General features: G+C 51.4%; 1 protein-coding gene across 7 annotated transcripts in view; it reads right to left on the reverse strand.

The window, feature by feature from the left end:
- Positions 1–22215, reverse strand: part of SNX29 (sorting nexin 29) — a 528389-nt gene that overhangs the window by 417614 nt on the left and 88560 nt on the right. For all 7 annotated transcript variants that reach the window (XR_007411267.1, XM_025416475.3, XM_049111381.1 and 4 more), the window contains exon 11: positions 22006–22088. Coding sequence is in view for 6 of the 7 variants with exons in the window: in XM_025416475.3 (XP_025272260.1) it covers positions 22006–22088 (83 nt within the window). In the remaining variant the exon portion in view is untranslated. The remainder of the gene's footprint in view (positions 1–22005; positions 22089–22215) is intronic.

The following is a 22215-nucleotide window of genomic DNA, read 5'->3' on the forward strand; positions in this document are numbered from 1 at the left end:
GAGGTTTACTTAAACCACAGTGAAAAGGGCTCTCAAGTGCTTGCAGCTGAGAACGCTCCTCCCTGCATGCCCCCCCCCCTCGCACCCAGCACCCCAGCTGAACACAGGCCCTCTCGGCTGCTGAAGCCATCTCTGGAAGCAGCCCCACACAGAGCCCACAAATCCCGCTCAGAACCAAGTTAGTGGTGCTCCCTCTGGGCCTTCCAGGTGCCCTGTTAAGAAGGGGATCGCATGACCCAGGCCACAGGCTGGCCTCGGGGATTAAGTGAGACAAAATACTCAGTAGGATGGGACGGAGGACATTGTCATTGAGACAGTGGGAGAAAACTTGATGGTCCAATGAGTTTAGGTCAGTTACTGGCTGTTTTACCTCAGGCGATCGATTTAACCTCTCAACCCATTTCCTCACCTGTAAAACAGCAAGACCCATATTCCCCTCCTGCAGCCATTATGGGAATTAAAGGAGATTATTGGAGAACACCAGGTGGTAGTAAGAGCTGAAAGAGGCCAATCCTAACACCTATTCATGCTCCCCCCCACCCCCCCAAGGGCAAAATCACCCCACATTAAATCTTCTAAAGGAGAAGAGACCACCACCTTCCTTAGATGCGGCCAAATATGGGCAGCTAAGTGTCTTTTGGCTCCCTTCCCAGACAGGAGCAGAAAGAAGGAAAAAAAGCAACTGGAAGAAACAAACAGGCGGGGAAAACCTCCTCCTGGCAGAAACAGTCCCCCCAAACTCGGCAGAGGATTTTGTACCTAAGATAAAAGGCAACCCCAGAGAATGCTCTCCCTTCTTTCATGCTGAATCCCCATTCCCAAGACCTAAGAACCCAAAGAGGAAGGCCTTCCCACTCTCAGATGGTGCAGCCGGCCCTGGGATCCCGGCCCCCGAGGCCTAGCAGAAAGAGAGCATGAGGACCACGGCCCCCATCACCTATTTCCTCCAAAGGCTGAAGGACTCCTCCTGGCCGCAGTTCCCTTCCATCTGAACCCGCAGTCTGGGCGTTCTTCCCATCAGGTGCTACAAATGCTAACCCCATCCCTTACTCACAGTGATTCCTGCAGGGGAATGCCACACCACCAAGAAAACCCGCAGAAGAGACCAGGGTGCACCATAACAGCCAACGGAGCACTCAGGCTGCAGACCAGAAGAGCCACGATCTCCCGGCTTAAGAATGCATGAGGACGGGACCAGATGTTGTGGGTGACCCACAAGCATGAGGCGGCACGCTAACCCCAGCTGCACCACACCCAGGGGCAGGGGATGCTGCCCCAACGCACATACCCAGGCCCTGCAGCTGGCCCAAGGTCATATGGTGAGCACAACACAGAACTGAGCTGCACCCGGAGCCCCAATCCAGGCTTCTTCCAAGCACCCCTCGAAATTTGGATAAAACCCCCTGTTAAAAGAAAGGTGTTGGGAGGTAGGGGGGCATCCATGGAAAAGGAAGGCACCAGGCAAGCACATACTCTGTGTGACTAAGGAACTGCCTGAAGGTCAGTGTGGCTGCTAAGTGACAGGCACAGGACAGGGGACAAAAGGGCCGGGTTTTACAGGCCTCGGTAGGAATCTGACTTTTGCCCCAAGTACATAAAAGGCCCCTGCAGGATTCAGAGGGGAAGCGAGCCAACGCATGAGGGTCTGGATGCACACGTCCTACCTGCCCAGAGAAACCACCACCTTGTAAAGAGGATAAGGGTGCAGTGGTCTGTCTTTCTAGGAGTCCTCGTGCTCAGCCCATTTTACTAAAACCCTGGGCCTCTAGAGAAAACGCCACCTCGTGTTAATCGTCTGCTTCCTAGGCCACCAGCCTGTCTTAAAGGGGCTGGAACCACAGGCTCTAGAGAGGTGGCTGACGGGTCTGCCAGGCAGCACAGTAGTGGCCTCCAGACACCTTGGCCTCCTCAGAAGCAACAGCGGTCAGCTCGGGCTGCATGTTTTTTAAAGTCTGGGCCATAGGCATGCTGGGAGCTCCTAAGCCTTCTGGAAACCAGGGGTGTGTCAAGCAGCCCAACCTCTCACATGAAATGCCCTCCTGTCCCAGTCGCTGGGCCTGGCAGGCAGGTGCTAATACTGAACGCTGCCTTTGTATTAATCCTGGCCCACAGTCTGGAGCACCTGTGCAAAGCCCACTCATCTAGAGAATCTGTGCCAAGTTTCACCTGAGCAGCTGAAAAATTAGTCCTTAATGAAATTAATGCTCGACACTAAGATGGGCAACAAGAGACATGAGATGGGGCGCTGGCTGCTGGACCCTATAAGGGCTGAGACTGAGCACAAGTGACCAGTAGCACTGCCACCTCTATCCTGCCACAGGACCTGCTGGGGGGGACAGGCCTCCAAGCAGGGAGGTGGGAAGAGGGTCACCTGACACCTACTGTGTTGCAGACACTTGAGCCTGAGGCTCTGACAACCTCCCACCCAGCTCAGCACTTGAGGCAGATTCTGGCTTTTAGGGCGGCGGCAGTCCGTCATCCTCAAAGCGCCTGAAACTTTACACTGACGGTGAAGAAACCAAACAGCTGGGATTGCTCCCATTTCAGAAATGAAGAAACAAGGCTGAAGAGGTTAAAGCCTGGGCCCTGTAAGAATGTTTGTGTCACTCCCAGGAACCTCCTAGTGTCTGTAGTGCTGGGCTTCTCCGCTAGAAAACAGGACAGCTTCCTAACTGCTGTGTCCTCGCTGTGCTCTGGCTGACGGCAGCTCCTGGGTATGGGCATGCACACCTGCACATAGACGGTTAAGGCCGGTGTAGCAGTGAGGCCACCAAGAGACTGTGAGGACACCTTGGCACGGTGGATGGAGCAGAGGCTTCGGGTTGAGCCTGGGTTCATGTCCTCATGCCAGTAATCACCAGCTGGGTCAATGAATAGCAAACTGAACCTCCCTGGGCATAGGAATAATACCACCCACCTCACAGGGTTGCTGGGGGGAATTGAAGTAAAGCTAAACTCGCATGCTCCTGCCAGCATAGTGACATAGTAGGTCCCCAACAAGCTTGGACACCTCTTATTCCTCTCCTGAAAGAAGGGACAACATGATACTTCCAAGACCCCCAAAGGGTTGAGGGGTTGGAGCCAGAACTAACAGCCAAGTGCTTCTAGCACACCTGCCGCCTTAATCTCCCATGGTCAAGTCCAGCCCAGTCATCTTTACTGATGGAAGCCACTAACCAAGCGTCCCTGTGGTTTGGCATGGCATCTCCCTTGAAAAGGGCATCAGCACTGGCATCCCAGCCCCAAGAGCCAAGTGGTATTCTCCTCAAGCCTCAGCCTGACCCCTTCCTCATTTTCATCAGTGCTTCAAAGAGTGTCAGATACAGTCAGTAAAAGTCAACTTTCCCTGCCACCAAGATCCTAAGGATGGTCCAGGAAGATCCTGGTCTTCCAATGCCAAGCCCATCTGCCACCTGGGCCAGAGTGCCACAATTATCCTCTTTGGGACAACAAATAGCCAATGATTAATCAATAGGAAAAATCTCTATGGTTCAACATTTCCCTTTTTCCTGTCATTTTCTAACAATTTCTAATACATTTCTACATCTCCTCCAGGGGCCATCAATCAATCCTTGGTCTTAAAAAATATCCATGGCAGAAGTCCTCCCATACCTTCTCGGTACCAAGTGCTATCACTGCACCCAAGCTCTTTCATCTTTCTGCGCCTCCGTTCCTTCATTACTAAGATGGATGAAAGAACAGCTTCCTATGGAGTCACAGTGAGGACGCATGAGGGTGACAGTCAAGGCCCAGCAGAGGCCTGGCACACAGTAAGCGGTGAGCACATCAGCACCTGATGGTGGCCTTGATTCTGCTGTGCTCACTCGACCAACACTACTAATCACTCACGAGGTGCCAGACACAGTACGAGGTGTTGGGGACACGCAGATGAATGAGAGCAGAGACACGATCCCTGATCCTGGCCCCTCGCCCTCAAAGAGTGTGCAGACTTGGCCCAGAGGCTGACAGGCAAGCAGTGAAGTGGGGAGCGGCATGATGGAGAGAACAGAGAGGAGACGTTACCAATCCTGTAGGGTGGGAGGGCCATTAAGTGCTTCCTTAGAGGGAAATGCTTGCACAAAGGCTGGAAGGATGAGTAGCTGGCCCCCCAAATTTGGATAAGGCCCCCTGTTGAGAGAGAAAACTGCTTCTGTTAAGGAATCGGACTTGCACCTGCCAGGGGGCCAGGCAGGAAGCACACGTGAGCAGAGTTGGCAGGTGGGACTAGGAGGGACTGCTATTAGGCAGCCAGTAGCCACCACTGGCTACAGCTGAACGCTATGCAAAAATACCTAGTGGTCACAAGATGTTCTGATTTTTCCACTGAGGTTAAGTGGTTTGGTTTGTTGTTGGTTTTTTTTTTTTTTTTTAACATGAAAATCACCCAATGCTTAAATGTTGGCAACTAATTAAAAAGCTATTTTCAACACTGTGCAGCCCCAAATGAAACCCCTCTGTGGATGGCCAGTTTGAAACCCATAGGCATAAGCAGGGGCAGGAAGTTAAGGAACCTCACAGTAAACAAGCAAACCACCAGCTGTTTATATTTCAAGATCAAGGAATGGCAGGATGAAGCTCAATCTTGGGCAGGGACCCATGGCTCGTGCAGTCCTGGACTGGATCCTAGGGGGTGGGCAACTAGTAAACACCATTTGCATGGTAGCTACACAAATCCACATGGGTGATAGCTTTTCTCAGTGCTACACACACACACACCAATGCATATAAAAACGGGTGAAATCACGTAAGGCCTGTAGAGCATCGCTTCTCTGGTTTTTACAACATACTCTGGTTCTGTAAGATGGTACCACTAGGGGAAAGAGGGAGGAAGGGTACATGGAAATCTATTTTTTTCACCATTTCTTGTGTAAATTCTTTCAAAACAAAAAGTTTAATGCTAAAAAAAACAAAAGCTCCACGGTCAGATTGACCATGTGATCTTCCACCAGGAGTGGGCACCAACTGTCCCAAATCCCATTTTCTTCTTCTGTAACTGGCCACATGACCACTCAGAATGACCACATCCCTCACCTTCTCTTTCAGTTAGATATGGCCACAGGATGCATGTGAGCCGAAGTGAGGGGAGTAGGAAGCCACTCTGGGAGTGTGAGGCCATGTCTCCTTTCTGGCAGAAAGGTCAATGTCATGGGCATGTGGAACAAGGGCAACATCTGAGAGATGATGGCGTAGCCACACAAGGGAAGAACCAGGTCCCAAGCTATTATGGGGGAAGAGAAAATTCCACCTTGTTTAAACCAGCGTCACCACAGGTCTTTGTTAGCCAGAGTGACTTCCTGCCTAATACGCTACCATATGCATTTCTTGATGAAGCAACCAGTGCATTAGCAAGGTGGCTCCTCAGTGCCATCCCATAGCCCCCACGAGCTGGGGATGAGCAAAGGAAATTTACAGAAACCAAACTTCTCAGGTCCCTGGTGAAAGCATTGCGTATTAAACTGTGACAAGCTTGCTTCACTGTCTCTCCCTCCTCCGCTATGTGATTTAGATGGAGACGTACTCCCTGCCCCTCTAGAGGAGCCATCTTAGTGAAGATGGATGGTGGAGGGCCGCCTCTGGAAAGCAATCACTCCTTATCTCCTCCCACGCTAGACCAAGCAGCACACCCACTGAGGAGCTCTCTATTAAATATGGTTGGGGTCCCTTGGTTCCAGCTTCTCAACTCAATCACCTGAACTTAATATCCACACAGAACTCTGCAAAACTCTCCTCTCCAGAGTGATCTCTCCACTTCAGGGACAGTGACTCATCTGTGTGACAGGACCATATTGATGAATCTGAAGGCTTCTGGGAGGAGAGAGAAGGGACAGGAATCCCCAGACAGACAACCCTTGTCATCAGTTTTTGAGTTTTCCATGGCTCACGTGTTACCTGGAAAAAAAAGAAATCTGCTGCTCTAAGTTATCAGTGTGACTCAGAAGAGAAAAAATTCTACTGTAGACTAAAGGGTCAAACTTCATTAAAGATAAGCTGGTGGATAATTTCCCCCAAAATAGTCTTTTTAAATCAAATTCTTAGAGCAGTCTGGCTTCGTATGTGAGTTAACTGTGGCCCTGACTGTGGAAAATCCTGCACATTGTGTTGTTCCTAACACTCTTGGGGAGTGAGGCTGACTTCCCCGAACCCTCAACCTCCCCCCCTGCAGTGATCAGCCAGGAAACTGGCAAAAAGAAGCACTGTTCGGACGCGAGTGGGTCTGAGTTCAGAGCCAACGCATCCCACCTGCAGGAGCTGGGCCTCACCACATCCCCAGCAGATACCCAGATGCAGCTGAAGGCGAGTCTCTGGCACTCTTCCCGGTTTCTTTTCCTCACATACTTTGCTGTTTGGACCGATCTCTAGAAGGCAGAGAACGCTCTGAATACAGTATCCAGCAATACAGACAAGGGTCAGCAACTATTTTTAACAAAGACTGGCACAGAAAAATGCAGATTTCCAGGACTCGCGGTGATCAGTGAGGCAATCTTATTTTGACTACAGCACATGACAGTGACGGCCTCCACCCAAAGCTAATCCTGGAGCCATCCTGAGAGAAGCCACGCCACCAGGTAAACGTGGTGGTGAGAACTTTTTAGAAAGAACTTGCCCCAGAGAATTCTAGCCAGGGCGATGTCTGCGTCTGGTTTCCCTTGAAAAGATTCTCCTGGCGTCCAAGTGCCCACACGCCCCAAACCACACCTAGATTTTCCAAACAGGGCACCTAACGGTCAGATGGTCCGAGACCACATCGTAGGCACAGTTCAAGGAAACACATTCTGCTTTTTTGCAGCCTCATCCTGAACAACTGTCTTAGATGTGGGTTTCCGATTCCGGGAAAGGAAAGGAAAGAGGCTGCTGGTTTTTTCAAATATAGTTCATCTTTTTTATCAGTGAATTTCGGAAGGGCCCCAATCACACAGGCCTCTGGGGATAAACCAATAAAGTAATGATCACGAGAACACCATGGAGAGATGATAAATGGAATCAAGGACACGTTAAGAAGACACTTTCCTTTCTCGTTATTATGAAGGAGCAGCTGTGACTAACCAAAGTTGCCAATACAGAATGATTAAAATTAATCAGGGGGTCAATAAACTGTGGTGGTTGGAGGAACACAACAGGAGGGAAATGAAGGCTCGGAAGGCAACATGAACCAGAAAGCTACCTTAGGGCAACTGGATTTAGAGGAGGAAAAACAACAACAACAACAAAAAAAAGAGCCTTGAGGATGAAGAGCAGAAAAGGCTGCTGCTTCCTCAGCCCAGTAAGGTGCTCCCCTTTCTCCAGGAAGCTAATTGATCTTTCCTAAAAATGCTGAATCAAGAAATGAGGTCAAAGAAGAGGCCTGAGCTGCAGAAGGCACAGCTCAAAGATTAAGAGGCACATGATCAGTCCTGAGAGGGACGGGACTCCAGGTGGGCAGAGGTGGGCCAGGGTTTTCAATCTAGAGCGAAAACAGCATTGATCATATGAATTTCAAAAGAGACCATAGGTCATCCTCTTAAACGGAGAGCCCAGAGCCTCCTCCAGTGGCTGGCTCTGCTGCCAGGACGCTGATCAGTTGTTCTCCTTTGCCCCCCAGCCCGCGCACTGCCAACTCTCCACCCAGTGGCCAGCATGGCCCTCCACTGCTCCAGAGTCCCCAGTGGTTCCCATCCCACACAGAGTGACAGCTAAAGCCACCCCCACCCTCCCTACCCACTCTCCTGCTGCCCCAGCCACACTCAGCACCCTCCCACCCCAAGGCCTGTGCACGGCTGTCCCCTCTGCTGGGAACTCTTCCTCCACAAAGCTCACAGCTCCCTTCCTCATGGCATCAGGCCTCTCCTCAAGAGGCCCCTCGTCAGAAGGGGCTTCGCAGACAGCAGGCCACAGCAGCCCCTCCAGAGTAGCTGACTCTCCATCTGTGCTCGTGTTCTGCTTCATTTTCCTTCAGAAGACAAAGCATCCCCTGATACATTTATTTGTGTGTGTGGTCTCTGAAATTCTCCAACAAAACGTAAGCTCTTGGTTTCCTGCTATCCCCCTAGAGCAGTGGTTTTTACCTGAGGGGGGGTTGCCCACCCCACAGAACATCTGGCACCGTCTGGAGACATTTCTGACTGTCAGAACTGGAGAGGAGGTGCTTCTGGCATCGAGTGGGAGAGGCCAGGGATGTGGATAAATGCCCGACGGTGCACAGGATGGCCCCATGGCAGAGAATGGGCCAACCCAAATGCTAATAGTGCAGAGGTTGAGGGAACCTGCCCCAGAGCCCAGGGCAGTGCCTGACATATAGTAGGGCCCCTGTATTTGTTGAATGAATGCCCAGCCAGAGGGACCCCTGTCAAGCACTCACTACCTGTGTGAGGGTCATCGAGCAGTTTCATCACCAGGACCCAGCTCTTGCTCACCAATAAGACAGGATGATAACACACAGGGCTGGCAGAGCTGCTGGGAAGACGGGCGGGGGGGGGGGGGGGGGAGGGGACACATGGAACACGCTTAGAGCAGAGCCTGGCGCCTAGAATACACTGAGTGCGCACTTCCTCTTGCTGCATCCCTGCGGCCCAGCCTTCATGTCCCTAAAGCACTCCGGAGTAACGGCTTTGCATCCAGGAGTGTCCGCTCGGAACCCCTAGCAGAACCAGCCACGTACGAGGGTCTTCGGTCACAGGGAGGCACGGACACATCTGGGCATTCTGCTTTCTCCCTCGGTAGGCATTCCCCGAATCGGAAGGGCACAGAACGTTGGCGCCATTCTCCCAAACCCCCGTGGAAGTGGGGGAACAAGAGGGCAGTCGGTGGCTGGCAGAACCCAGCTCCCTTCCCCAAGCCAGCAGGGCTCCACCTGTGCTGGACGCAGCTGAGGGAACCCAGAGGCAAGGGGAGACCCACGCAAGACAGGCTACAGCTGTTCCTGTGCCCTGAGGCCTCCTCATTTCCCCTAAGCTCTGGATTCTTGGCTAACTGAATTGGAAAACTCAGCAGGAGAGTGTGTCCATACCGGGAGGGAGAGAGCTCAAAACCCACCTGGGCCACAGCACTCCCCCCCACCCCACGACCATGCCCCCCACAAACACCCAGCCTGTGTGCAGCAGCAGAGGGGAGGTACCGACTCAGGGGTCACCACTGCTGAGCTACAGCCTGCCACCTGATGCCCCCGGGGCTGCACCTGACCTCCCTGCTAGATTTGTGGCCCACTTCTGTAGCTGCTTCCCGTTTCCCTGCTTCAGGGAGAACAGGAGATGTGCGTTTGGAGATGGATCAGGGAAAATGAAGGCCGGCTACCAGTGAAAGGAGTCATGGATTCCACACTCAGCCAGTCAGCTGACTCAGGCACCATTCCTTACGTGCTCTATTTTATCAGAGGTTGCTGGCAAATCTGTCATGGAGAGATCACTGATCCCATTTTGCAGGAGAGAAAACAGAGCCTCAGGAGAGTCACCTACCCACAACCATATACCTAAAAACAGCCTGAATTCTAAGTCTCTTCTCAAGTGAGGTGCTCTGGGTGGGAGAGAGGCCACCAGGTCTCTCACTGTCCATCTCTACGGGGAAGAAGTGCCCCCAACTTCCCACTCCGAGTTCTCTGCCCTCATGACTGCTCCCCGGAGGAACGGGTGACATTCCACTCTGGAGCCCAGGAGGAGGAACTGTGCATGCCCAGCCCAACCCCTGTGGGTTCCCTCTCTTGGGGCCCACGGGCTGCTCACCCACCCATGGGGTACACTCAGGACCTGCCCCTGGGGGGACCTCGCCTGACTAATGAACTCAGGGCTGACATTTTTTCATCTTTGCCAGCTCACAGCTTTAAAGCGATTTTCCAGGCAGCATTATTGATTACAAGACTGCTACTGTTTTAGAGGCACCACCTAAACTAAGCCCTAAAGATGAATAAGCGCTCTGCAGGCCACAAGGAGGGCGGAGGGGGGCACAGCTGGGGGCGGGGGAGGTGGTTCAAGCAGAAGGACCAGAAGGGACAATAAGCTGACGGTGCAGGGGCCGAGGCAGCCTAGAGCTGCTGAAAAGCAACCTGACAGCCTGTCAGAGGACGAGTGCAGATCTCGTGCCAGCCCTGTCAGTCTGGCAGCTGTTGTCCTTCCGGAGGCTGAACTCCACAAAGGTTCGGGTCCCGAGGCTGGGGGGCAGCTAAAGTGGCTGGGACGAGGGGGATAGGCAAACTCTTTACTGAGATCCATGAGTATCTTCTGGGCTTTTTCCATGCAGACGTATTCACACAGAGAATACAGATTTTAATAGTTACCTTGAGAGTTAGTACTTAAGATCCAGGAGAGGAGGGGGAAGAGGTGCAGGTAAAGGAAGAAACGCCAGAACCGAAACACAAGCACCCCTCCTCTTCACTGATCAGGCCCTCTCACAGGTGGGTGCTGCTCACCCCTTTTTAGGACGGGAGCCCCTGGGGCATCCTCTGGACCTCACTGCTCCAGTGACCCACCACCTCCACGGGATGTCCGGCCCAGCCAGCTACCTCCACCCCGAATTCAAACCTGGTAATTGCCCCCTTGACACAACTCTACAAACTGAGCTGCCCCAGCTCTTCTGATGGCACATTTCGAACAGAGCTGATATTTCAAGCAAGTCTGACGGGTGCTTCCCCCTGAGCAAGAAGTCTGCTCTGGATCAGCTCTGAATTACAACAAACTGTTACATAAGCCGCTGCAAGGCCTAGCCAAGAGCCCACTAAAGAGCTCAAGACCAAAAATTATTCCTGGCTGGGGGATCAATGAGCACCCACCCCAGAATGTCTGTGAACAAATATGGAGACTGCATTGTTAAGGGGGCCGGCAAGAACTCAACTGACCTGAGACTAGACGGATGTAATCCCCAAAGGGGGGGGGGGGGGGAGAGTCATATTTGGCTCAGAAGCACCAGGAATCCAGACAGGATCCTGAAACCCGGAGAGTTCACGGTAGTTCATCCATAGTAGCCCATGGTTACAAAGGTCAAGGGAAAGCTTCCCAGGGGAGTGACCCCAGACTAAAGCAGGAGGTCGCCCTGAGACACTCCTGGCAATGCCCTGGGGGACAGGCCAGCTAAAACACAGCCTTCCTGGGCTATGCACACACAGTGAGTCCCACAGGCTGGACCATCACACTTCCTCTGGAAGAGCCCCTCCAGGCCCGCAGCATGTCTGGCAGCGTTCAGCAGGGCTCAGAGGTGGGGCTCCTGGGCTCCTCATTCAGGAACCTTTGCACACAGCTGCCCCCTCCGTGGAGTGCCCCCCCTCCTCATCAAGGCTGCCCCAACCCCCACACACACACCGGCCCCCTCAGCCATTTCCCCTCCTCTGTCCTCCTGGACAGCAGCCCCCAACCCTCAGCAGCAGCAAGGAAACAGCCATCTCTGTCAGGCAGCTGGAGGCCTCTCTGGTTCCATGTCGGGGGAAGCTGGACAGCCTGATCTCAAACTCCAGTTACAATTTCCTGCTCCGGGGCACCTGGGTGGCTCAGTGGTTGAGCGTCTGCCTTTGGCTTAGAGCGTGATCCCAGGGTCCTGGGGTGGAGTCCTGCAGCAGGCTCCCCACAAAGAGCCTGCTTCTCCCTCTGCCTGTGTCTCTGCCTCTCTCTGTGTGTCTCTCATGAATAAACAAATAAAATCTTAAAAAAAAAAAAAAAAAAAAAAGGATCTCCTGCTCGGCGGGGGACTCCTTCCAGGTCAGGGTAAGGAAAGAACATGATGGCGGTCACTCAGTGCCCATAAGCAACAAAGAATACATCCGCCCTGCATGACCCAACTGCCTTCCTTTGCCCCATGCAACCATTCTTCTCTTATTTCTGGGTCTTCTCATCATGGTTACTTCCAAGAGATTCTGAACTTCAGGTGGGCAGGGACCATGTAACAAGAACTCACACATGCCAGATGTATTGGCATAAGCACTTTATGTTAAGTTCTTCAGTCCTCACAACAACACAGGGTGCTGCTACTCTTATAACCTGCATTTTCAGGATGGGGAAACTGAGGCACAGAGTTCCTGAGTAGAACTGGATCTCCTTCACCTTTGACTCCCCGGCACCTAGAATAGCACCCAGCATGTGAGAGATGCTCAGTAAATGTCTGTGGACTGAATAAACAAATCAGTAAAGAACTGAAGCATGTCTGAATTCCATCTGGAACATTCTAACTACCAAGACAATGACTGAAAGTCTAGTAGATAACACTCAGTGGGACATTTCCCCTTTATTTTTTTTTAAAGATTGTATTTATTTATTTGAGGGAGAGGAAGAGAGAGCACGAGCGCAAGAGCAGGGGGAGGGAAAAGCAAACTCCTCACTGAGCAAGGAGCCCAATGCGGGGGATCATGACCTGAGCAGAAAGCAGATGCCTAAACAACTAAGCCACCCAGGCACCCCGAGAAGTTTCGTCTTTAAAGAAACTTGCCTAACTAGAGGACCTGTGTTGGCCATTATCAACTAGAGTCACTCCCTGGACTCAAGGGGGTAGGGGGCTTAGAGTAGAGGCAGTGCAGCGGCCTGCTGGCCCACCCTGCCCGCCAAGCAACCAGCCGGCCGTGGGACCTCGCCTCCTCCTCTAAACCATTACTAGAGCATCTTCAAGCTGCAGAAAGTTTGGAACCGTGTTGCCAGGCAATGAGCCAGACCTCCTCACTAGTACTGAGACTCCCTTCCAATAATAGCTAGGACAAAAAAGGACCCGGTCAACAAGGCCTATTGACAACCAAGGATGTTTCTCTTGCCCTCTGCCCTGGCTCAATATCAAAAGTGAGGAGAAATCAAAAGGAAACAGTCATGGTGATTATCCGGGCTTACTTCTATTATCTATCACTCCTCACCCAACCCCCAACCCCACAAGAAAGGAAAAAGGTGGCAATGACTAGGACTGCAATGATGAACAAACCTCCACGGATAATTAATTCCATCTTGTGGAAAGCGATGACAAAGCAGAAATATTTTCTAATTAGCTTTTATTCCACCTTTACCTCCTCAGAAAGCCATCAGCAACAATACAACCGCAGTTACACTCGTGGCAAATACGATGTTCTGTGCATGCTCAATGTTCCTCAACTAGAAAAGACCGTCGCTGCCACTGCCATCACCACCCCACCTCACAGTTAAAATAGGGCACAAGCGCTGGACATCAAAATTGAGTCCGCAACACCCCCCAGCTGCAGGAGGAAAGCTTGGGCGAGCAAGACAGAGAAAGGGCCGGAGCGCCACCTGGTGGCCGCAGGGCTGCCCTCCGCAGCCCGCAGGAAGAAAGGCTGAGCCGCCTGCCTGCAACTTCCCGCTCCCAAATGACCATATAGTCAAACAAAGATTTCAGTTCAGGAGTAGAAACTCTTTTTTTTTTTTTTTTTACTGAGGGAGTGAAGGAATGTACAGCCGACGTGAATACCAATAAGTATCAACTGAAGGAATTCTCAATGAGTTGAGCCCCAAGGAGCTACACATGCTGAATGCGAAAGTCTCTACAGCTATCAGATCCAGCTGTGATTTATGCTGGTACATGCCACAGGTGTTTATGCTTATGCATCTACAGCCCCCCTAAATTATCTTCACTGCAATGATGGGACGAAGCAGCTCCCAAAGACAGGCCCAAGAACAAAGGCTCTATGGGATGTATCATTTTGTTTGGGTCCATTTGAGGTTCCTGTTTCTCTGGAGTCTCATTCCCTGAGCACGCAAGTGATTATAAAACAAGAAAAAGGTCTAAAACAAAACACGGTTCCTGGAGAATAGTCCCAGTGCCTCCCCCTCCTACTGTGGACTTTCTCATCCTCTGCACTACTGACAACTGCTGGATCATCCTCTGCTGTGGGGCGGTCCTGTGCACCGTAGGGTGTTAGCAGTGTCCCAGGCCACTACCCCACAAATGCCACAGCATCCCCATCCCGCTGTGCCACCCAAAATGTCTCCAGGTGTCACCCACTGACCTCTGGGGGCTGGAAGCACCCCTAATTGAGAACCACTGTCCTGACTATCGCTTCCATTACAACCACATGGAGTACACAAGGCACCTGGGTGGCTCAGTCGGTTAAGTATCTGCCTTCAGCTCAGGTCATGATCCTGAGCTCCAAATCGGGCTCTTTGCTCAGCAGAGAGCCTGCTTCTCCCACTCCTTCTGTCCCCATCCCATCCCTCTACTCATGCTCACTTGTGCATTCTCTCTCTCAAATGAATAAATAAAATCTTAAAAAAAAAAAAAGTATACATGTTAATCTCCTTTTAACTAGGAGGAAAAATTAAGGAGTAAAAGCCAGGTAAAGGGAACCACAGTGACCTGTGCAGCAGGGATGGTGTCAGTAAAACAGGAATTGGGTCTATTTGCAGCTCAATAAATATCATCCTGAAGGATGATTAGCCGGCAGTGTACCCTTCGAGGATCTTAATAATAGCACGTATAATATGCCAGGCACTCTCCAGAGTATGTTTTTCCAATTTTTCTTACCGAGGTATGATTTGCATAAAGTATCTTCAGTATTTCTCACATATTAATTCATTACAAAAAGTACTAGGCTATATGCAACTCCTCACAACCCTATTAGGTGAATACTACTATTCATCCCATTTTACAGGTGAGAATATTGAAGCACAGACAGGCTAAATAACTTGCCTGGGCTCCCACTGCTCATCTGTGGAAGAACACGGTTAGGAACATAGCAAGTCTACCTGGTAGTGACTTCAGAGCAAAATGTACTGGTTCATCCTTCAGAGCAAGGATGAACAGCACCTGACCTACTGGGGGGGCTACACACACTATGTGCAATTATCGAAAACTGAGCAGCTACGTGGTCCTTTTTTCCAAGGTCTGGAAACCTCTGAGGGAGAATGGTGAAAGCAAAGGAATTCCCCCCAGGGAAAATCCACATATGAGCACAAACACACCAAAAGAATTTTGCACACAATCACGAGGGCTTCCACAGTCTCTGAAACCATCCCTGCACTTCCAGCTAAGCACCAGACACAAGACACTCTAGGCTCCATGCTAGACACTGCATATACCTCGTGAAGAATCCTGGAAGCAGGTAATATTTCACTTCCTTTCGGGGGGAAGGCAAAAGCATTTGCCCAGAGTCACAGAGCTCTTGAACAGTGGTACTTTGGCCGGCCTGACCCCCAGTGTTCTTTCCACTCCAAAAGGCTGCCTTCTCAACTCAATTCATCTGCAACCACTTGGGCCAGAATGCTATGGAAATATAAAGGATGCATAAAGGCTTTATACATCTAATCCTCCAGCAGCCCTGGTGAGGAAACTCGGCAGGGACAGTGTAAAGGAGGGCTGCTTGCCACTCAGAATTAAAACCTGAAGGTGACATTTGTCTTTCCCAAAGGTTAATTCGCCTTTCCCAACTCTGTAAGACAACGTCTCCTGCGAGCAGTCCACAGGCGTCTGGGCACTCACACAAACACCACCCTGCCTCTCTCCAAACGGCCGTGCCTCCTACATCGGCCAACACTTGGCCTGGAAAACAAGTTACAGGCCAAATGTCAACGCCAGCAGGTTTGCATTTACCAGCTTCCCTAGCAACCAAAGGTCATTCAAGGTCAGCCCAACAGTCAAGACATGTGCAAAGGAGACAGCACAGGGAGAATGAAGAGGCCTGTGATGGCAGAGCAACAAGCCGGAGCCAGCAAGACACCAGAAACACCCAGACTTCCACGACTTGGCTCCTTCATGGTCATAAAGGAGAATGCAGGGATCATAAGTCCTCTCCCAGAACAGATGGTTAGAAGTGCAAGGAATCCTGGAGTGCAGGCTCCTCCACTTTAAAGCTGGGGAAACTGAGGCACAGAGTGGCTGAGGGACCCACTGCTATCAGAGCCGGTTTGAGCACCAACTTTTTCTGATCTCCAAGCTAGTGCTCCTTCTGCAAGCACCAGCGGCCTCCTGCCCCATGCGGGACGGGTGGAAAATCACTCACTCCCCCCAACCCCGTGTAACCCACACTCCTGGGCTTGTGCTGCAGACCAAGCTGGAGACCCACCAGTGACCCGGGAACTGACCCTCGGGTCATTCCTGCAGAGCACTTGGATGTTTTCAGGCTTGTTAGAACTTGCATCAACATCAGTTCATTCCTTCACCCCCTAAACTAAGATTTCTTGAGTCACAACGCCACGGCAGGAGCTGGGCAGTGGGGCTGGGCAGAGGGTCCTTGCTGGGCAAGGACCGAACTCTGAGGAACTCAGAACAGCAGCGCTCAGCGCTCAGCACATGTGGAAGCTTACAGGCACTCGCCAGGGCTCCCATCCCGCGTGAGGCCCACTTCAGCACTCAGGCCTCCCGAGAATGCGTTCATCTCTCAGAACGGCCCTGAGATGCCAGCGTCAGTCTCTTCACTTCACATATGAGGAAAGAGAGTTTGGGGGTGGGGGGGAAGAGAAGGAAGAGAAAGGGAAATCTCCCCAGGAAGCACTGGGGCTGGGCCGGACCCCAGGATGGTGGCTCCAGGTCGCCAGCATCCCTCTAGCCCCCCGCGCTCTTGCAGCACTTAGCGTGCTCCAGCATTAAGGGTGTCAGTGCCCAGTACTCAGGACATTGACTGGGGGCCGCTGGAAGCTTCAAACAGTGAGGACACCCTCGTCAACGCAGGAGGTCCCACCCAGGGAAGGCCTTCAAGGACCCTGAGCAAGCAAGGGCAATCAGGGACCCCCGGCTCCTGACGATGCTTCAGGTAGCAGACGCGCTGCACAACTGCCATTTGCAAGAGCAAGTGAGAAGGGTCGCATGATTCGGCTTGAGACCCCCCCTACCGGCTTCCCACTGCCCTAGGGATGAAATCTGACTGAGAGGGATGCCTGGGTGGCTCAGAGGTTAAGTGTCTGCCTTTGGCCCAGGGCCTGATCCTGGAGTCCTGAGATCGAGTCCCACATCGGGCTCCCTGCATGGAGCCTTCTTCTCTCTCTGCCTATGTCTCTGCCTCTCTCTCTGTGTGTCTCTCATGAATAAATAAATATTTAAACAAATAAAATAAAATAAAATAAAATCCGACTGAGAGCACCCTCGGCTCAGCTCACCCCTCTGCCCAGCCCCACTGCCACTGTCACCACCCACCACCAAAACTACACAGTCCCCCTCACCCCGAAGGCCTCAGCTCCGCAGCTACCTGAGCCCGACTGCGCTCAATAGCACCACCTAAAACAGCCCCCCTGTGCTCACCCTCCTAGCACTTGAGACACACGGGAAGTTCATGAGTCTGTTCATGTCATGGCCGTCTGTCCTCCCCTCTGTCCTGGCAAGTCCTCAGGGCGGCCTTTGCCTTCTGGCTCCCTGATATACAGGCTAATAAGCAGGAGCACAGGGAGGTGGGGGTCCTGCCGGCCTGTCCCCTTGGCCTCCTCCCCAAGCCACGTGGCCAGTGCCAGGAACGGCAAATAGCACTCTGGGCCCCCATCCCCATTTCAGCTCCACATCAGGCAGAAGGGCCAATGGGAGGACCAGAGACCACAAAATAAAGAAAGGATCACACAAACAACGCGTGCAGTGGGGCAGGGGTCACAAATGTCAGACAAAGGCCTGGAGGGGGACTGCCCCTCCAGGGAACGCATGGCCACCCAGCCTCTAAGGGCCAGTTCTCCAGCTCTGAAAATGGCAGATGCATTAAACGTCAGCAATTACGGTCGGTGGAGGGGGAAAGAAACTAGCAGCTGTCCCCACTGGCAACATGTTCACTCCAAACACAAAATGGCTACTGATAACAAACCCACAAACACGGGACTCACCTTTGGCCCACCCGCCCCATAGTCCAAGAATTTACCACAAAGAAACACACAGCAGACAAAAATAATTTACTCCAAGCCTGGCACTTCTCGGTTTGTTTTTTTTACAATGAGTGAAGAGACTCAGTGCAAAAGCAAAAATCACAAACAAACAAACCTGGCTGGTGTGCCCTCCTCCCCTGGCTCAAATAATCTAAATTGGAATATTACACAGTCATTCAGCAGCATGACCTGGAAGATGTAGAGAGGAAAATGCTAGAAAATAATGCTAAGAAAGCAGAATGCAAATAAGCAGATTGGTCATAGCTGCTATTTACTGACACTCAGCTCTGACCCACATACTCTTCTAGGCAAATGATGGGTGTTTGTGGCATCCCTATGTTTGGATATGGAAACAGGCCTTGAGAGGTTCAAGACCACCCAGGGCAGGGGGACCTGGGAAACAAGGCAGCCTGGCCTCAGGGCGAGCCCTCCTGGGTGGGACAACACATCACCCACCAAAACAACAGGTGAACTGCTGTCGTCAGGCCCTGCACACCCCAAACACACTCACCTGCCGGAAAGGGAAGTGCCTGGAGGCAGAAGTAGGAGTGTTCTGATGTGCTCCAACCGTCTTTACCACTTCGCTAAATAATTAATTTTTGCTAACAGGCTCTGTGGGTTCTTAAGTACCAAAGGGCCTCGTAGGAAAAGCAGGAATGTGGGCCTGGCCACACGGTCCTCTCTTGGGCACCTCATAACAAGAATATACACCCAAAAAGTCCAGGATAAAAACCCTTTGCCACTTCAGAGGCATCCAGAAGGGGAAGGCTGCTTGGCAGGGACTTGTCAGTCATCCCCAATCACTGAGGATGAAGTGCACCACTGTGCCGAGGCAGCCACCGATATCCATGATTACATGAAGCCAGGGAAGCCACTTGGCAGGATGTGAGAGAATGTTCCCTGCATCACAGAGAAGAGTTGGGGCTCCTCTGCCAGGCTCCTCAGGGTCTTTGAGAGTCAAGCATCTCCTGAGTAGAATCCCCTGTGCTTCACGTGCTGGGATGGAATTCTTAATCTGGACAGCTCTCAGGACACTATTCTTGGGACTCCCTGGGACTGAATGAGTCCTCCCCACCCCAGCCAAAATTCCTATGTGAAGCCCTAACCTCCAGTGGGACCGTATTTGGAGGTAGGACCTTTAAGAAGGTAATTAAGGTTAAATGAGGTCCTACGGGTGGGGCCCTAAGTCAGTAGGGCTGGGGTCCTTATAAGCAGAGGAAGAGACACCAGGAATGCAGAGGCAGCCAGAAAAGGCCATCTGCAAGCCAAGGGCAGCGGCCTCACCAGGGACCAACACTGTGGTCACCTGGACCCCCAGCCTCCTAAACTGCAAAAAAGATCTGCTGTTTGGGCCACTCAGCCTGTGGTACTTTGTCAAGGCCACCCCAGCTGATGCCCCAGGCACCCAGACAGGCTCGCTCTTCTTATTTTTCTCGGATGTCACAGTGGCACAGGCAGGATGAGGGGGACACATATCAAAACCACCTTCTACCCAAAATTTCTAAAGAATCCTGAGCTCTCATCCAGAACATATACAAGTGTGTGTGTCCAGAAGGCTCACTAAAATTTGCAGCCACTTCAGCAAACAGGGAGCCACCACCCTCTGCCCCAAAAGCACAGCATCACGCCCCAACACACAAAGGACATCGATATAAAGTATCAAGAGTCAGGATCCCTGAGTGGCTCAGCTGCTGAGCATCCGCCTTCAACTCAGGGTGTGATCATGGAGTCCCGGGATGGGGTCCCACATCGGGCTCCTTCCACGGAGAGCCTGCTTCTCCCTCTGACTATGTCTCTGCCTCTCTCTCTTTCTCTCTCTGTGCCTCTCATGGATAAATTAAAAAAATCTTTTAAAAAAATTAAAAAATAAAGTATCAAGAGTCAAGCTGTGGGTGTGATGACACATCTGCTCAGAGATTCAAGTTATACCGTGCATAGGTCCCTACTTGCCAAAGATACCAAATAAGAAAACTAGATTGACATTTTTGGAAGATCGTAGAAGACAAGAAAAAGAACCAAAATCTCAGCCATCGGCATGATAACAGATGACCGTGGTGTCAACGCACAAGTAGGGCCGGCTGCTTCCTCTGGCAGAAAGTGGCCCGGGGAGACCCACAGAGGTGCCGACAAAGCAGACTGTGGTCACCTGTCAGGAAGGGACCTCACCCCAGGAAGCAGGGAACTGCCTGGAAGCATAATGCCGGGTACCCGCTGGGGCGCACGAAGATGCCTGTGCTCTGACAAGTGGCAAGGCCTGGTGTTCATGCCCACAATCTCGAGGTTGCTGTTCTTTCCAAGACAAACGTAAGGCAGGCACCAGTGTTCTCTGAGACACACCTCAGAGCCGGAATAAAGCCTCAGCCCTCTATACAAGATGTAACCCACGCGGAGAGAGAGCTTTGCAGATGCAGAAAGACAAGGAGTAAAGGAGCAGAGACTCAGACAAGAGGCCGTCTGTCCCTTCTCACCCCCTCTGGTTTCTTCCAGGACAAAGACATCCCCACCACCCTCCTGCTGCTGCTCACTCACTGGCCTCTCCTCACAACAATGGGAAGGGGTCCCAGACAGAAGCTGGGCCAGGCAGTGACATCCAGGCCGACTTAACATCGGTTCCTTTCCAGTGTCTTTATTTTCAGTTACCTGCTATTTCAGGCAACTAACAGCGGTTCTGCACTCACTGTACTCATGCAAAGCTCCCTTCTTAAGTAAAGGCATTTAGGTTTTCTTAAGTGCACCAATTTAAAAAGAAAAAAATTACAGGGTTAAGTACTGGTATGGCAGTAAATAAATAACTGAGCTTTGAGAGCCAGCGACTTCAGGGTTCTCCTGCCCCGTGTACAGACCTACAGGTATCCACTTGGCTGACTCCACCTAAGGAGCACCATAATGAACTGCACACTTTCATTACACAGAGTAAGACTGGTCCTTCCCACGGTGCCTCCCTTACAGAGTCTGCCCATTTCCTCCTTCATCCCCAACTCAGGAGAATGCCAGCTGTCTCCCAAACTCTGTTTTTCCTCCCCTATCAATGAACACCCTAATAGGGCAGTGGGGTCACTGCCTCCCTAGCAGCCAGCAGAGACTGTGGGACTGATGTTGGCAGGGCCAATGGGATACTGAGTGTGCCTTCTAGGAGAGGGCCTTAGAGCTGCGGCAGGGGGTCACCTGTTTAGTACCACGGGCCCACTCTACAGCCTGGTGAAGCCCCTGGGCCTCTTCTCAGAAACATAGTTTAAGATACATAAGACACACAAGACTACAAAGGAAACTGAATATATTGAAAGTGAATTATCAAAATGTAAAAAAAAAAAAAGTGACCTAATGCATAAAATTATTTAATATTACATTAAAAGCTGTTTTCCAGCAGAAACAACATTCTGAGATTTTTCTCATGTTGGGGTTCTCGAGGGTGCCTGTGGACTTCCATCAGTGACAAAGCCACCCATTTTGCTGACACTGCTGTGGTTTCTAGGGTTTGCTGCTACTTTCATAATTGAGGGAAATGTAAATTTCAGGCAGAGAAACCAGTTGCAGAGAAAAAAGTTGTAATTTCTTACCCTCTGCAAGTTCAGACTCTGAATCCTACCTATGGAAATGGAAAACATCTCTCCTTTACTCCCTCCCCCTTCTGCTGCCTGGGAGGAGAATGGGATGGCTTGAGCTAAAACAGCCGTTTTGGGCCATGAGGCAAAATGGAAGGAGTCCCAGTCTCTGAAGAACATGGAGCCACATACCAGCCTCAGCCTGTCTGCTCTGGAAAAAGAGATGAACTTCTACCTCTGAAGGTACAGTTAGTTTATTCTTTATTATATAAAGCCACATGAACCTAATCTCTAATACTTTTTCTCAGTAGAAAGGTCAGAAACTATCTGAACCTAATCTTCAACAACCTTCATTCTTCGAGAGAGACACTCTTCCTTGCTTCCAAAAATGATTCCTCCAGGGCTAAAGGAAATCCAACTAGCACAGTTCCTCTGTAGCTGACGACCTTACAGGAGGCAAGTCCCTAAACCTTGAACAACAGAAGTTTCCCTCTAACTCAGTGCTGTTCCATCTCGGCAGCGTGTCCTTTACAGCGTGCACACGTCCAAGCACCACGTTATTCACCACAGCTCAGGAAGCTTAGAACCGCACACACACTTCAATTCCATGACCAGGTACACACATGCCTGGTTTTACCCCACATTTCGTGAAGTCCACAGTGCAACAGCAAGCACAAAGCCACTCCACTGATATGCAGCCCCAAAAGTCACCCAGTATGGGTGGAGGACATGCAGAAAGTACTTACTAATTGTCATCGACTCTGGCACAGAGGCAGAAGGTAACAGGCTGCTCAGAGGGCTTCCCTGGCTGGGAGGACTGGCTTCCACACTGGGAGAAGGCAGACAGAAGGAAGTTAGACTCGGCCGCTGGAAATACACAACCTCATCATTCAAAAAACTAGCAGGTGCTGAGTGTACTCAGGTGTACCCACCAGAAGCCGGGGAGGCAGCCCTTC

This window comes from Canis lupus, chromosome 6 (genome assembly GCF_003254725.2).
Source record: "Canis lupus dingo isolate Sandy chromosome 6, ASM325472v2, whole genome shotgun sequence".
NCBI classification, from domain to species: Eukaryota; Metazoa; Chordata; class Mammalia; order Carnivora; family Canidae; genus Canis; species Canis lupus.